The sequence below is a fragment of the Petaurus breviceps genome, unplaced genomic scaffold (assembly GCF_028583685.1).
Source record: "Petaurus breviceps papuanus isolate PSGF00001 unplaced genomic scaffold, PetGlider_PUasm1.0 174, whole genome shotgun sequence".
NCBI lineage: Eukaryota > Metazoa > Chordata > Mammalia > Diprotodontia > Petauridae > Petaurus > Petaurus breviceps.
This window is the reverse complement of record NW_027185761.1, coordinates 35482295-35497489: the sequence shown is the minus strand read 5'-3', so window position 1 is coordinate 35497489 and position 15195 is coordinate 35482295. Positions and strand designations below refer to the sequence as shown.

The 15195-nt window shown below is 34.1% G+C and overlaps 1 protein-coding gene across 1 annotated transcript in view; it reads left to right on the top strand.

Moving 5' to 3' along the window:
- CNTN6 (contactin 6) overlaps nt 1-15195 on the top strand; it is a 517724-nt gene that overhangs the window by 293334 nt on the left and 209195 nt on the right. Inside the window, exons 6-7 of the mRNA XM_069084074.1 lie at nt 4032-4235; nt 6104-6206. Of these exons, the coding sequence (XP_068940175.1) occupies nt 4032-4235; nt 6104-6206 (307 nt within the window). The remainder of the gene's footprint in view (nt 1-4031; nt 4236-6103; nt 6207-15195) is intronic.

Below are 15195 nucleotides of genomic sequence, written 5' to 3'. Positions count from 1 at the left end.
ATTTTCTCATTTGACACTATCGCTTTTCAAAAGTGTTTGCTTCTAAATACTCTCTCCCCCAATCTGCCCACCCTTCTATCATCCCCTCTCTTATCCCCCTCCCCCCCCCCCCCACTATTTTCCTCTAGGGTAAGATATGCAGTTGAGTGTGTATGTTATTCCCTCCTTAAGCTAAATTCAATGAGAGTAGGTTGTCCCATCCACTTTTACCTTCCTGCTCTTATTTTCCATTGTAACAGTTTTATCTTGAGTCTTTTATATGAGATAATTTAGTCTAATCTATCTCTCCCTTTCTCCTTCTCCCAATATATTCTTCTCTCATCTCTTGATTTTATTTTTTAGATATAATTTCCTCATAATAAATTCATCCTGAGCTCTCTGTCTCTGTATACATGTACATACATATCCATACCCTCACATATATATTTATACCCACCTACACCCTCCTATACATACACATATATGAATGGGCACATATATATGTGTGTGTATGTATGTGTGTGTGTGTGTATACACACATTTATATTCACTTCAACTGTCCTCATACTGAGAAAAGTCTTATGAGTTACAATCATTGTTTTTTCATGTAGGAATGTAAATAGTAAAACTTTAATAAGTTCTTTATGATCTCTTTTCGCTGTTTACTTTCTCATGTTTTTCTTGCTTCTTGTATTTGAAAGCCAAATTTTCTGTTTAGCTCTATTTTTTCATCAAGAATGCTTGAAAGTCCTCTATTTCATTGAATGACCATATTTTCCCCTATAGCATTATATTTAGTTTTGCTGGGTAGTTGATTCTTGGTTTTAATTCTAGCTCCTTTGACCTCCAGAATATCATATTTCAAGCCCTTTGATCCCTTAATGTAGAAGCTGCTAGGTCTTGTGTTATCCTAACTATGTTTCCACAATGCCATTTGAGTTAGTCTATTTTTTAAGGTGTTATTTTCTTCAGTCAGTTTGTTGACTTGCTTTTCTTGATTTTCTTGCATTGTTCTCATTTCTCCTCCCAATTTTTCCTCCACTTTTCTTACTTGGTTTTCAAAATCCTTCTTGAGCTCCTCCATGGTTTGTAACTAGTTCATATTTTTCTTGGGAGCTTTTGATGTGGGAGTTTTGACTTTGTTGCCTTCCTCCTGTTCCATGCTTTGATCCTTCTTGTCCCTGAAAAAGGAATATATGGTAGTGTTGTGTCTTCTCTTCTTGCTCATGTAGCCAGTCAATTACTTGACTTTTGACCTCTTTGCCAAGGTACATCTCTGCTTTCAGAATGGAGAGAGATTTGTCCCAAATTGCTGGGTTTTCATAGCTGCCAGGGAAATTAGGAGGGTTCCCTCTCTGCAAGCCCCACAGGATCTGGCACCTGACCACACACCCCAGGACCTTCACCCAAGACCATGATCCAGATGCAAGCAGGTCAAAGCAAGAGTGATTATCCTCTCAATGGTTGCTTGGTTCCCCTACGGCCTGAAAGCCAGGAGCTCCAGAGACAGCCATGGAGCTGTGCTGAAGCAGCTCTTCTGCTTCTCACCCCGGGTGCAGGGCCAGACTGAGCTCTTCTGCCCACCCCTATTCCAACAGTGTTCCACCTTGACCTTTTACTTTGTCTTTGGCATTTATGAGTTGAGAAGTCTGGAAACCACCACAGCTGCTGGTGCTTCACTTTCCTGAAGTCTACTCTGGCCCCTGCTTCTCAGGGTGCCTGGGACCAAAACTGCTGATGTGGGGCTGGGCTTGGCTCCCAGCATGCTATGATAGACCTTTTCTGCTGGCCTTCCAGGCTGCCTTCAAGGGGAGATTTGTTTCTCTCGACAACTTTGTGGGTTCTTTAGCTCTAAATTTTTTTTTAGATTCATTTCTTACATTTATTGGAGGAAGTTGAAGCCAGAGCTTTGGGAAAGTTCTGTTTTTACTCCAAAGTCTTGGCCATGCCCCTCCTTTCTCAGCATTTATTTTTAAGATGGTGATTTCTTGCTCCAAACTTAGATGTTGGGTTTATAAAGCAATGTATTTCTATGGTCATTGACTATTGTGCATTGAATACTTAATCTCTTCCACTTCTCCACCACTCTATTTCTTAGGCAGTACTAGAATGATTACATGATTAAAGCTTTGGATAAAATTTGAAATTTGGTACTTCAAGGTCATCTTCCTTCACGTTTTTGTCATTAATTCCATTTATATTTTTGATTTTCTGTTCTTTCAGATTTATATTGTCATGATATTTTGTATCTCTATAAGACAATTCTTTGCTATTTTAATTGATATGGCAGTGAAAAGTAAATAAATTTAGATGGAATTGTCATTTTTATCAAGTTAACTCATTCTACCAATGAGCAATGACTATCTAAATGTTTGGATGATTCCTTTTGCATAAAATTTTTTTTTATTGTTTTCCCATAGTTACTGGGTTTGTTTTATCAGGTGTACTCCCAAGTATTTTATAATGCCTACAGTTATTTTATATGAAATTTCTCTCCCTTTTAGGTTTTGTTTATAATACATAAAAACACTAATGATTTTATGGGTTTATTTTATACCCCACACCTTTGCTAAAGTTGTTGATTATGTCAACCAATTTTAAAAATTATTTCTCTAGGACTATGTCAGTATACTATCATCTTCGAAGAATGGTAGTTTTGTTTCCTCGTTGCCTATTTTTATTCCTTCAATTTCTTTTTTTTTGTCTTGTGACTATAGTAGCATTTTAGTTCAAAATTGACTTATTTGCTTCACCCTTATCTTATTGGGAAGGCTTCAATTTTATCATTGTTACAGATAATGCTTTTTGATGGTTTTAGATAGACACTATTTACTATGTCCAGAAATGTTCCATTTATTCCTATACTTTCTTGTGCTTTTAATAAGGATAGGGGTTATATTTTTTCAAACAAAAAATTGCAGGTATTGATATAATCAGTTTATTGTCCTGTACATAATTCTTACTTTGCTGTGCTAAAGCCTTACATGTGATTATGTATCAGTGCAACCCCTCCTAAATTCTTCATTTTCCTTTGAACCTTTTGGACATCTCTCTTTGCAGTGACATTCATTTCTTTGATCTCTCGTATTCTTTCCACTCCTTAGAATTTTTTGGGAGTAACATAACAGACTTTTTTTTAGAGATAGTTATCTCTCATGAAGATTATTTTCTCTTAGAGGCTTAGGGAAACTGATTGTACCTCATTTTCTGAACTATTTGAAAATACTGTTTTCTAAAAAACTGGGGTACCTTTCTAGTTATATCCAACAATGCTTTCACTATTCTATTTCATATAAACCTTAAGATGACATAGTCATTTCCTCCCATGATTCCTTTATTTCTGCTTCCCCAGTGAGAACTTATTCTTCAGGTTATGAGCTAAATTGATTTTAGATGATTAATACTGGTACACCGGATATTCAGATTTTATTCAATTACTTTCAAACCATTTAGAGTACATGTGAGAAGTCGATTCCAAATTGAAAATTAAATATTTAAAATATATTTTCATCCATCTTGGACTTCAGATTTTATTTTCTCTAGATTTATTTTAGAACCCCCTCCTCTTCCTGTCATCTTCCTAACCTCAGTTAATCAACAAAGATGCATCGAAACCCAAGGGATAATGTGATATAGTATATTGAGCTTTGTTTTTATTCTCAAAAAAGGTAGGTTCAAGTCATTTTCAGTCACAAGGTCACTGTGTGACCTTGGCCAGCACTGAACATTTCAATATCCTATGAATTTCATTTCAACATACTAGGAATTGCACTAACACGAAAAAATAATTAGTAGATATTGAATTGCAATCATAAAAGAATTGGATTAACAGGCATATCACAATGCAAACACAGATGTAGTCCTGCCTGCCCTAAATATGGCAGGCCTGTCTCACCTTCAGTCCTCCTTTCATGCCTAATCCTAGAAGAAAGATAAAGCAGATGGTAGGAGTGTTAAAAACAGAAACTACAAATATTTTTAAAAAGATATTGAGGACTTGCTTTTGCTGAACCAATTATGCTAGATGCTCTAAGCATTACTTATTTTTTCAGATGTATATTATGCTTGGACATTCAATGATCATTCCTTGCCTGTCCAGGAGGATAGTCGGAGGTTCATCTCTCAAGCAACGGGAAACCTGTATATTGCAAAAGTGGAGCCATCAGATGCAGGGAATTATACTTGCTTTGTTACAAACATGGAAGCCCAAAAACGTGTCCAAGGGCCACCTACTCCATTAGTGCTGCGCAATGATGGTAAGATAATAAACGTTTTTTTTTTTTAATATAACTTTTGAAAATGAAAGTTCCCACGGAGAAAACAATGTATGCAGGTCACAGTTCAAAGTCCTTTATGTATCACCTCTTTCTTTTCTGTGCCTTTCTCCTTTTCTCATTGCATAGACACTTGACCAGTGAAAAGGAAAAAGGAAAGTTCAGTTTCAAGATTCATGAAAGAATGTAATGCTAAAAAAAATATCAAAGACATATTAAATACCTGAAAAGATAGTTGTTCAGATCAATTTATTGCTCTAAGAAAAGAATACATTCAAACTGTATTTTGTTTTTTTAAACAATTGGTGTTAAGTAACTTGCTTAAGGTCACACAGCCAGTTATTTCTGGATGTGGTGCTAAGTATCTGAGCCTGGGATTCGATCCCCAGGTCATCCCAACAGAAGAGCCTGTGCTCTTACTCGCTGAGCCACCTGGCCACCCCTTCAAACTGTATTTTGACAAATTTCATAATTATAAGTCAAGTCATTGCTGCTGTGTGATTCAAAGAACTAGGAAATCTAAGAGACTCATTGAAGTGGGGAAAATTACAACATCCAATTGACTCTTTAATTAAATTTTCTCAGTAGGAAATGTAGAATTAGGGCGAGTGTTGGTAAAGTTTGTGATTAGAGCTTGCACTTAAATTGTAATTCCTCACACTGTTTACAAAGAATTTAAAAAAGAACAGGGAGCATCAGAAATATGATGAGCATAAATTCTAAGCTGGGAGTCCTCACTCTATTTTGCATTTCTTATATCATACTTTTATTGACCTTTGTGATCCCTAGTGTCTCCAAAATTTTTAAAATGCATCTGTGACTCACCTGATCTACAGGCCCAGTTCTTCAACAATTAATTTCCCTTTCCCATTAATTGGAAGTTCTTGCAGATCCTTAAGGAAGGACTAACCTAATAGCCCGCATAGCAGCTATTCAGTTTTTTTGGTCCCCTCCATTCAATTTAATGTCACACATATTCTACTCCATTGTTCCCTTCAGTACAAGTGTATAGTAAAATTCTAAATAAATTAGAAACACTAAAGTTTGTGTTAGATTATTTTTTTAAGTATCCATTTTGTGGGAGTGTCCCTTTCCACTTCACATGGGACTTCACATTCACTGTGCATAAGAATAATTTTCTTCAATATACCTATAGAAAATTTTAGGAGGGCAGAATCAGATTGCGTCCTGTTATATCATGAAAGTTGTTTTATTCTTTCTTTCCTTCCTTCCTTCTTTAGTCCCTTGTTTCCATAGTTCCTTCCTTCCTCCATTTCCTTTCATCTTTCTTTCTTTCTTAATTTCTCTTTGTTCCTTTTTTCTTTCTCTTTCTTTCTTTCTTTTCTTTCTTTCTTCCTTTCTTCCTTCCTCCCTTCCTTTCTTTTTTCTTTCTTCCTTTCTTCCTTCCTTCCTTCCTTTATCTTTTCTTCCTTTCTCTTTTCTTTCTTTCTTTCTTTCTTTCTTTCTTTCTTTCTTTCTTTCTTTCTTTCTTTCTTTCTTTCTTTCTTTCTTTCTTTCTTTCTTTCTTTCTTTCTTTCTTTCTTTCCTTCTCTTTTTTCTTTCTTTTTTTCTTTTTCCCTTTTCCTCTTCCCTTGTGCTCTGTATTTCCTTTCACTTTTTATTTATGATTTCACATGCTTAATTTCTATTTCTTTATCTTTTCTATAACTTAAATTGAGATAACTGAAATTTAAAAGAAGCGAAAACTCCCAAACTAATACCTGTTTATTTGGAAATCCCAATGTTCAGGTTGTGGTAAATTGAATTTCACATTTTATTGCATATGAAACTTCTGTTCTGATCTCCAGGAGCGATACAACTGGAGTGCTAGCTGTTTTGATGTTTAACAGGTGTGATGGGGGAGTATGAACCAAAGATTGAAGTACGTTTTCCTGAAACAATGCAAGGAGCGAAAGGTTCAACTGTAAAATTGGAATGTTTTGCTCTTGGAAAGTAAGGTTCTTTTATTTCCCCTAATTTATATATTTTTGATTTTATTAAAGTTTTTTTTATCAGTCATGTTTCTAAATAAACTGCAGAATTGATTGAATACATTTATTAATTTAAAAAAGTGTTATTAAATGTCTAATCAATATTGTCTCAAGAGAGAGAGAACTGCAAAGAGGAAAATTTAAAAAAAATATATATATATATCTGCCTTCAAGGAATTTTAATGCTCTTGGTGGAGACAGAACAGGAACAGAAAGAGGGAATTATGCACACAGACACCCACATATGTATATAAATTATATACATCCATACATATGTATGCATATGTGTATATACATCTCTATATATAACTATATATGCACATATGTTCTACTTGAAACTAAATATTTCTTATATCCTTCAATTAAGACTTTCCTTTCTCCCTTTAATATACACCTACAAATACATATACATTTTATAGTATATGTGTATTTTATGGTGATACATTTTGTAGTTATTCAGTTGTTTTCAGTCATACCTGACACTTCCCTGACACTATTGGAGATTTTCTTGGCCAGAAAGCAAGCAAACAGTGGAATGGCTTGCCATATTCTTCCCCAGCACATTTCACAAATGCGAAAACTGAGGCAATCAGAATTGACCTAGGGTCACATCTCTAGTAAGTGTCTGAGATCATATTTGAATTCAGGAAAAGGAGTCTTTCTGATTCCAGGCCCAAAATCTCTTTACTGTGCCAACTAGCTGCCCTACATAAATCCAATAATATACATATAATACACATGCATACATAAAATAGCATAATACATATATACATATATACCATGTTTCCCCGATAATAAGACTTATCCCAAAAATAAGCCCTCCCCTTACTGTGTAAGATTCCTCTAAAATAAGCCCTCCCCAAAAAATAAGCCCTATTGAGATTGCTACTGTAGTGAAGGTGACCCCCTGGGCTACATGCTACATTCCACTACCCTCTGTATGCACCGACCCCCCCCCCCCAGGTGAAACACACCCCACGCCCCGAGCTGCATCCAATCAGAGCTGCAGCAGTGAGCGCGTCATCCTGTTCTTCCCCAGTGATTTGCTTGCTACCGCCATTGAGAGCAGTGCTGCAGAGGAGAGCTGAGGCAGGACAACATAAGCCCTCCCCTGAAAATAAGCCCTCTGGTATTTTTCTTTCCGAAAAAAATAATAAGACAGTGTCTTATTATCGGGGAAACACAGTATATACATATATTTACAGCCACTTATTTTAAGGATAATCTTTCATTTCAGCAGAATATTTGGACAAGGGAATTGCACTCATATAGAGTAGTGAATGAAGCCTTCCAGTTGACCCTTCACTAGAAAGTGTCCTGCTATAATCATTCAGGAATTCATTGTTTATAGTGTCTTGTTGGTTAATTAATCTGAAGGCTTATACATGATAAAGCTGTACTGTTAATTTTCAAAATAAGACTAATTAAATGCCATTGTTCATAGTTCATAATTAAAGTTGAGCAGAACCTTCGTAGGATAATAAAGTAACTGATTGCTTTTTAACAATATTTTCATCAGAATGAACCTTTTTTGGGAGAACAAATTTAAAAGTTGCTATGAAAAACAAGCAAATATCTACATTTCTGAATATGCAACATCTTTTTTTTTTCCTTTTCTTTTCCCTCTGATTTATTGGTAGCATTAGAGGTGATATTTTTTAAGCCAAGGTGGTACTAATGATTTATGATTTCTTCAGTTTAGGTGGAAAACTGTACACATTGCAACCTTTCTGGCTCCCATCTTTTGTGCTTTTCTTCAACTTTATTTTTGTTCTGAAATCTTTGAAAAAGCAGCATGTGTACTCATTTTACAACTTTTTGGCAGGGTTTGGGGGCAGAGGGAGCATTAGTGTCTTAGACCTACCAGTGATGGGTCACCCATCAACTTTCTATGTACATAACTATCTAAATAATATTTTATTTGCAGTTTAGAAGACCTTGGTTTTAACTCTGGTTCTTTTAACGACTGTCATGTGACCACAGGTAGTTCAACCGGAGTTAGGAAATTGCCATCATTCAGTCATTTCAATAATGTCTGACTCTTCCTGATCCCATTTGGGTTTTTCTTTGCAAGGTCACTGGAGCGACTTACCATTTCTTTCTCCAGCTCATTTCATAGATGAAAAACTGAGCTAAAGAGGATAAAGTGATTTACCCATGGTCACAAAGCAGTTAAGTATCTGAGGCTGGATTCAAACTCAGATAATAAGTCTTTGGGACTCTAGGCTTGGCATAAGTTTAAATCTGGTTTCAGAATATTACTAGCTGTGTGACTCTGGGCAAGTCACATAATTTCTGTTTGCCTCTGTTTCCTCAAATTCAAAATATTGATAATAACAGAATCTACCTTGCAGGGTTGTTTTGAGAATCAAATGAGGATAGATAGATAGATAGATAGATAGGTAGATAGATAGATAGATAGATAGATAGATAGATAGATAGATAGATAGATAGATAGATAGATAAACAGATAGATGGATGGATAGACAAATATAGAGATATATGGATATGAATAGAGATAGATATAGATAGATATAAACTCAAAATAAAATATATGTGTGTAGGTATGTATGCTATTTATGTGTATTCCATCATCAATAAAAATATTACATTTTTGCAAAATAAGGTTATATTTTATTTTATTGGAATAGACAGTTTGGGATCGTTGATAGTACTGTATACTTTTCCAAGTATATTCTGGTAGGATTTTCTATTCTTTTTCAGCTAAGGTAATTATATATCTGCAATATTTGTCGAAGTTATTTAATTAAATGCATTAATTTGATGGGCTAACCATCATAGTACATGTCCACACCTAGTTCTATAGGCTTTTCCATCTACCTCTATTTTAATGATTATATAAATCAATATCTTTAATATTCTTGTGAATTCCATGCTTGAATTATAACAATAGAAGTCTGCATGACTATAATGAGAATTTTTTTTCAAAGACCTACAGAATGTTGATATCCCATAAGCCATTTAGCAGGATATATAGTCCCAAAGTTGTATGCGAGAGACATGAGAGATATCCTATATAAATTCCAAACATTTTCCCCACTGATAGTTGTTTTATCTAAACACTCATTAAATATAATTTCATGCTAATTCTCTAAGGCTAATCAAAAATATTAAACCTGCAGAAATGGTATAGGAAGACAAAGGAAGTGAAAAATGGCAACTGGAAGTTCATGCCTTCCACTGTGTTTCAGAGCATATATGCTTGATTAAAAACAACAACACAGTCTTCCTTAATGCTGCCATAAAATTCAGGAATAGTAATGCATTCCCTAAAAGTCAGAGACTTCCTATGAAACTTGATTCTTACAATTAGATAAATGTGTTGGTAACTTCAAGTCATATTAGTTTCTGAATAAAATTCATTTGGATATAAATCTTTTATGAGTAAGAAAGACTATTTGTCTCTTTTTAATAGGATAAGGCAGGGTACACAGTAGGCATACAATAAATATTTGTGAATTAATTAATTCAAAAATGATAAATTAAAACTTTAAAATCATTGGATTCAGGACAACCCACTTTATATTTATGAATTGTTATCACTTTCAAGCTTTCTCAAATATTAAAAGATTGTAATAACTGAATCTCTTCAATTAGGGCCTCTCAGAGTTAAAAAATATTTGCATCCATTATATTGCTGACACCTGAAAATTATATATCACTATGTTATTACATCATTATTTATTATCATCTCATGTTTTGAAGGGCTTCATATAGAAAGATATTGAGGATAAATTATTTTTTATTTTAATGTTTAATATTTCATGATTTATGAATTATTGCATATGTAGATAAACTTATTGCTTTTTGTAACTAAATAAGTGCATAGGGTCTTCCTATAACCATATACAGACCAAGTTCAGTAGTTGATAGGACAATGAGGTTGAAACAAAGAACATTTTCTGTCAGAGGGATAGTTTCTACTGTCAGAGCTCTATGTGTTTCTTTGCTTGTTTGTTTTGCATTTTTTAAATTTTGGAGGGGGAATACAGGGCAATTGTGGTTAAGTGACTTGCCCAAGGTCACACGGCTAGCAAGTGTTAAGTGTATGAGGCCAGATTTGAACTCATGCCCTCCTGATTGCAGGGCTGGTGCCCTCTTCACTGTATTCCAGTTCAAATCCAGTTTATTTGCTACATTCTTAAGCTCTTTGGAGATTTGTGTTTGTGGTATAGCTATTTGCCCCTGACTATTTAGCAAAGGATAGAAAACATCTTGTACTTACTGTATCTTTTTTGGATTCAACTGATACTTTAAAATAATTCTACATTATGTGTTGTACACTGTTTACTACTTTATTTCATGATCTGCATTGTTTAATAAGTCTATAACAGGGATGGGAAGCAGCCTCAAGGCCACAAGGCTTCAAGGCCACATGTGATCTTCTAGGTTCTCTAGTGTGGTCCTTTGACTGAATCCAAAGTTCACAGATCAAATCCCTTTAATAAAAATTTGTTCTGTAAAACATGGACTCAGTCAAAAGGCTGCACCCAAGGACCTTGACCAGAGTAGTTAAGCCTTTCACAGTTGATTATCTTTACAATATTGCTGTTATTATGTACAATTTTCTTCTGATTCTGCTCACCTCACCTTGCATTAGTGCATATTAGTCTTCCCAAGTATTTCCAAAATCATTTTGCTTGTCATTTCTCATAGCACAGCAGTATTCCATAATATAGGCAAGTGGCACAGTGGTTTGAACACTGAGCTTGATTTCCAGAAGACATTTTCCTATGTTAAAATCTGGCCTCAGACACTTAATAGCTTTGTGACTCTAGGCAATTCATTTAACTCTATTTTCTTCAGTTTCCTCATTTGTAAAATGAGTTGGAAAAGGAAATGGCAAACCATTCCAATACCTTTACCAAGAGAATCCAAAATGAGATCCTGGAGAGGTGGAAATGACTAAAATGACCAAACAGAGAAATTCCATCTTAATCATAAATTACAACTTGTTCAGCCATTTCACAATTAATGGCATCACCATAATTTCTAATTCTTTGCCTCCACAAAAAAAGGAACTACTAGGAATATTTTGAACCGATAGATCTTTTGATAAAAAGAAATGCTAGGGAAGGTGGCCTAGCCATACTAAATTTTAAATTGTATTATAAAGTAGCAATCATCAAAACCACTTGGCACTGGCTAAGAAATAGAGAGGTAGATCAGTGGAATAGTTTAGGTCCATAAGACACAGTAGTCAATGATTATAGCAATTTACTCTTTGATCAACCCAAAGACTCCAGCTTCTGGAAGGAAAACTCACTGTTTCACAAAAACTTCTGGGAAAACTAGAAAATTATATGCAGAAACTGGGCACAGATCAATGTCTGACATTGTATAATAGAATTAAGTTCAAATGGATACATGATCTATGTATAAATGCTGATACTATAAGCAAATTAGGGGAGCAAGGAATAGTTTATCTGTAAGAATTATGGAGAGTGGAGTAACTCATGACCAAACAAGAGATAGAGAACATTATGAAATGCAAAATGGATAATTTTGATTATATTAAAATTAAAAGTTTTTGCACAAACAAAGCCAATGCAACCAAGATTAGGAGGGCAGCAGAAAAATGTGAAAGAATTTTTACAAGTAGTGTCTCTAATAAAGGCCTCATTTCTAAAATCTATAGAGAACTGAGTCAAATTTACAAGAATACAAGACACTCTCCATTTGATAAATGGTCAAAGAATATGAATAGTCAGTTTTCAGAGGAAGAAATTAAAGTTATCTATAGTCATATAAAAATGCTCTAAATCACTATTGATTAGAAAGATCCAAATCAAAACAACTTTGAGGTATCACATCACACTTATAAGACTGCCTAACATGACAAAAGAGGAAAATGATAAATGCTGGGTAAGATGTGGGAAATTTGGAATGCTAATTCATTGTTAGCAGAGCTGTGAACTGATCCAACCATTCTGGAGAGGAATTTAGAACTATGCCAAAAGGGCTATAAAATGCACATACCCTATGACCCAGCAATAGTGCTTCGAGGTCTGTATCCCAAAGAGATCATAAAAAATGGGAAAATGACCTACATATACAAAAAACATTTATAGTAGCTCTGTTTGTGGCATCCAGGAACTGGAAATTCAGCTGATGTCTATCAATTGGAAAATGGCTGAACAAATTGATGTATATGAGTGTAATGAAATGATATTGTGCTATAAGAATGGATGAACAGCCAGACTTCAGAAAAACCTGGACAGACTAATATGAACTGATGCTGAGTGAAGTGAGCAGAACCAGGAGAACATTATAGATAATAACAGACAACAATGTGCAAGAACTGATTTTGATAGATTTAGCCATCCTCAGTAATACAAGGATCTAAAACATTCCCAAAGGACTCATCATGAAAAATGCCATCTGAGCCAGAGAAAGAACTATGTAATTGAAATGCAGAGTAAAACTTTACTATTTTCTCTTTTGCTGTGTTTTATTTTCTTTCCCATGGTTTTTCCTATTATAATTCTTCTACGCCACATGACTAATGTGAAAATGTTTTTAAAGAGCTATGTATGTTTAGAGCCCACCTCAGATTCCCTGCCGCCTTTGAAAGGGAGGGGGAATATAGGGTTAGAAAACTTAAAAATTATGGAAGTGAATGCTGAAAACTGAAAACAAATAAGTAAATAAATTGAAAACAAACAAAGAAAGCCAAACAGATCTTTTCTTTCCCTTTCCTTTGATATCTTTGGGGTAGAGACTTAGTAGTATTTCTGGGTCAAAGAATATACAATTTTGTTGCCCTTTGGACATAATTCCCAATTGTTCTCCAGAATTACTGAATTAGTTCACAATTCCAACATCGCCTTAGATTGTTATTTCTTTCCACATCCTCTCCAGCATTTGTCATTTTACTTTTCCCTCATGCTGGAGAATTTGATAAGGATGAGGTGGCATCTCAAAGTTGTTTTAAATTTCATTTCTTTAATCAGAAATTTTTATGTGGGCATTTTATATGACTACTGATAACTTTGTTTTTCTTCTGAAAAGTGTGTTGTCATATCCTTTGCATATTTATCAACTGGATGATGGCTCTTATTTTTATAAATTGGGTTCAGTTTCCTATAAATTTGAGAAATGAGGCATTTGTCACAGACATCTGGTATAAATTTTCCCTCCCCCGTTATCAGTTTTCCTTCTGATTTTGTCTATTAGTTTTATATTTATAAAATCTTACTTTTTAATTTCATGCAAGCAAAATTATCCCTTCTAATGGTCTTTTCTATCTCTTGTGTGGTTGTAACTTTTCCCTTGTCCATAGGTCTGATAAATACATTTGTCTATACGCCCTTAATTTACTTATATCATTCTTTATTTCTGAATTATGTACCCATTTTGACTTTATCTTGGTACGTAATATGAAATGTTGGTCTACCCATAGTTTCTAACAATCTGTTTTCTGGTTTTCCTGGGAAGTTTTTTTTTTTATCAGATGTTGGCATTTTACCCCCAAAGCTTACATCTTTGTTTTTATCAAACACTAGCATACCATAATCTTTTATTACTTTTCATTATGTATCTAATGTATTCCACTGATTCAACACTCTATCCGTTATCTACTACCAAAATGTTTTCAGGATCACTGCTTTGTAATATAATTTGAAATCTGAAACTGCTAGGCTACCTTCTTTAATTCCTCTTCTTTTTATGGATTCCCCTTATATTCTTAAAATATAAGGGGTTTTCTCAAATGAATTTTGTTCCATATTTTCTAGTTCTGTAAAATAATTCTTTGGTAGTTTGATTTGTATGATACAAATGATACAGAATATGATACAGAATAAGTAAATTAACTTAAATAGAATTATTGTTGTTATATTATTGACTAGTATACTCATAAGCAATTAATATTTATTTAATAGCTTAGATCTGTCTCATATTTGTGTAAAAAAAGTGTTTTGTAATTTTATTCACATAATACTGTTTTTTAACTAGGAGGTAGTCTCTCCAGTATTTATATTGTCTGCAATTATATATTTCGGTGAGGCAATAGGGGTTAAAGGACTTGCCCAGGATCACACAACCAGTAAGTGTCTGAGGCTAGATTTGAACTCAGGTCCTCTGGACTCCAGGGTCAGTACTCTTTTCTTTGTACCACCTAGGTGCCCATATCTGCAGTTATATTAAGTACAACTTCTTTTCTATTCTTCAGTGCTGTGTTTTGTTGGTATCATGTAGAGAAGTTGATGATTTATGTGAATTTATGTTATGTCCTAAAAATTTCCTGAAGTTGTTGATTGTTTCAATGAGTTTTTAAGTTGATTCTCTAGTATTCTCTAAATATAACATCATATCTTTTACAAAAGGTGACAGTTTTGTTTCTTCATGGCTAAAATAAATAATAAAATTAAATTAAAATATCATATTGTACTTTTAAATAATTTATGCATATTATAAATTAATTACTATAGTGAGGTTGCTTAAGTATGACCATACTTTACCTTTTATTTGTAGTAGTAATAGTAGGAGTAGTAGCAGTAGTGATGGTGGTAATAGCAGTATTATTGAATAGAACAATGAACATTAGTAGGGCAAATACTCAAAAGGTAGACATAATTAGAATGGGATTGACCTAGGACCTCATTGCTTTTGGCCAATTTTTCTCTTCTATTGTCATCAACTCCATTTCATATTTCCCACCAGAATTGTTTAAAACTTGTTCCCTCTCACTTAAAAATCCCAAGTACGCCCTGATACCTACTCTCCATTCAAGGAAACCCCTTTTATTTCAAATCATTTCTTAGTTTTATTTTCTTCTTTTGTTGTTTCTCAACTTCCCGTTATTCCTTTTCTTTTTTCCTTTATTTTTTTTTCCTTTTTGGAGGGTTAAAGGCAGGGCAATTGGGGTTAAGTGACTTGCTCAAGGTCATATAGATAGTAAGAGTTAAGTTTCTGAGGTTGAATTTGAA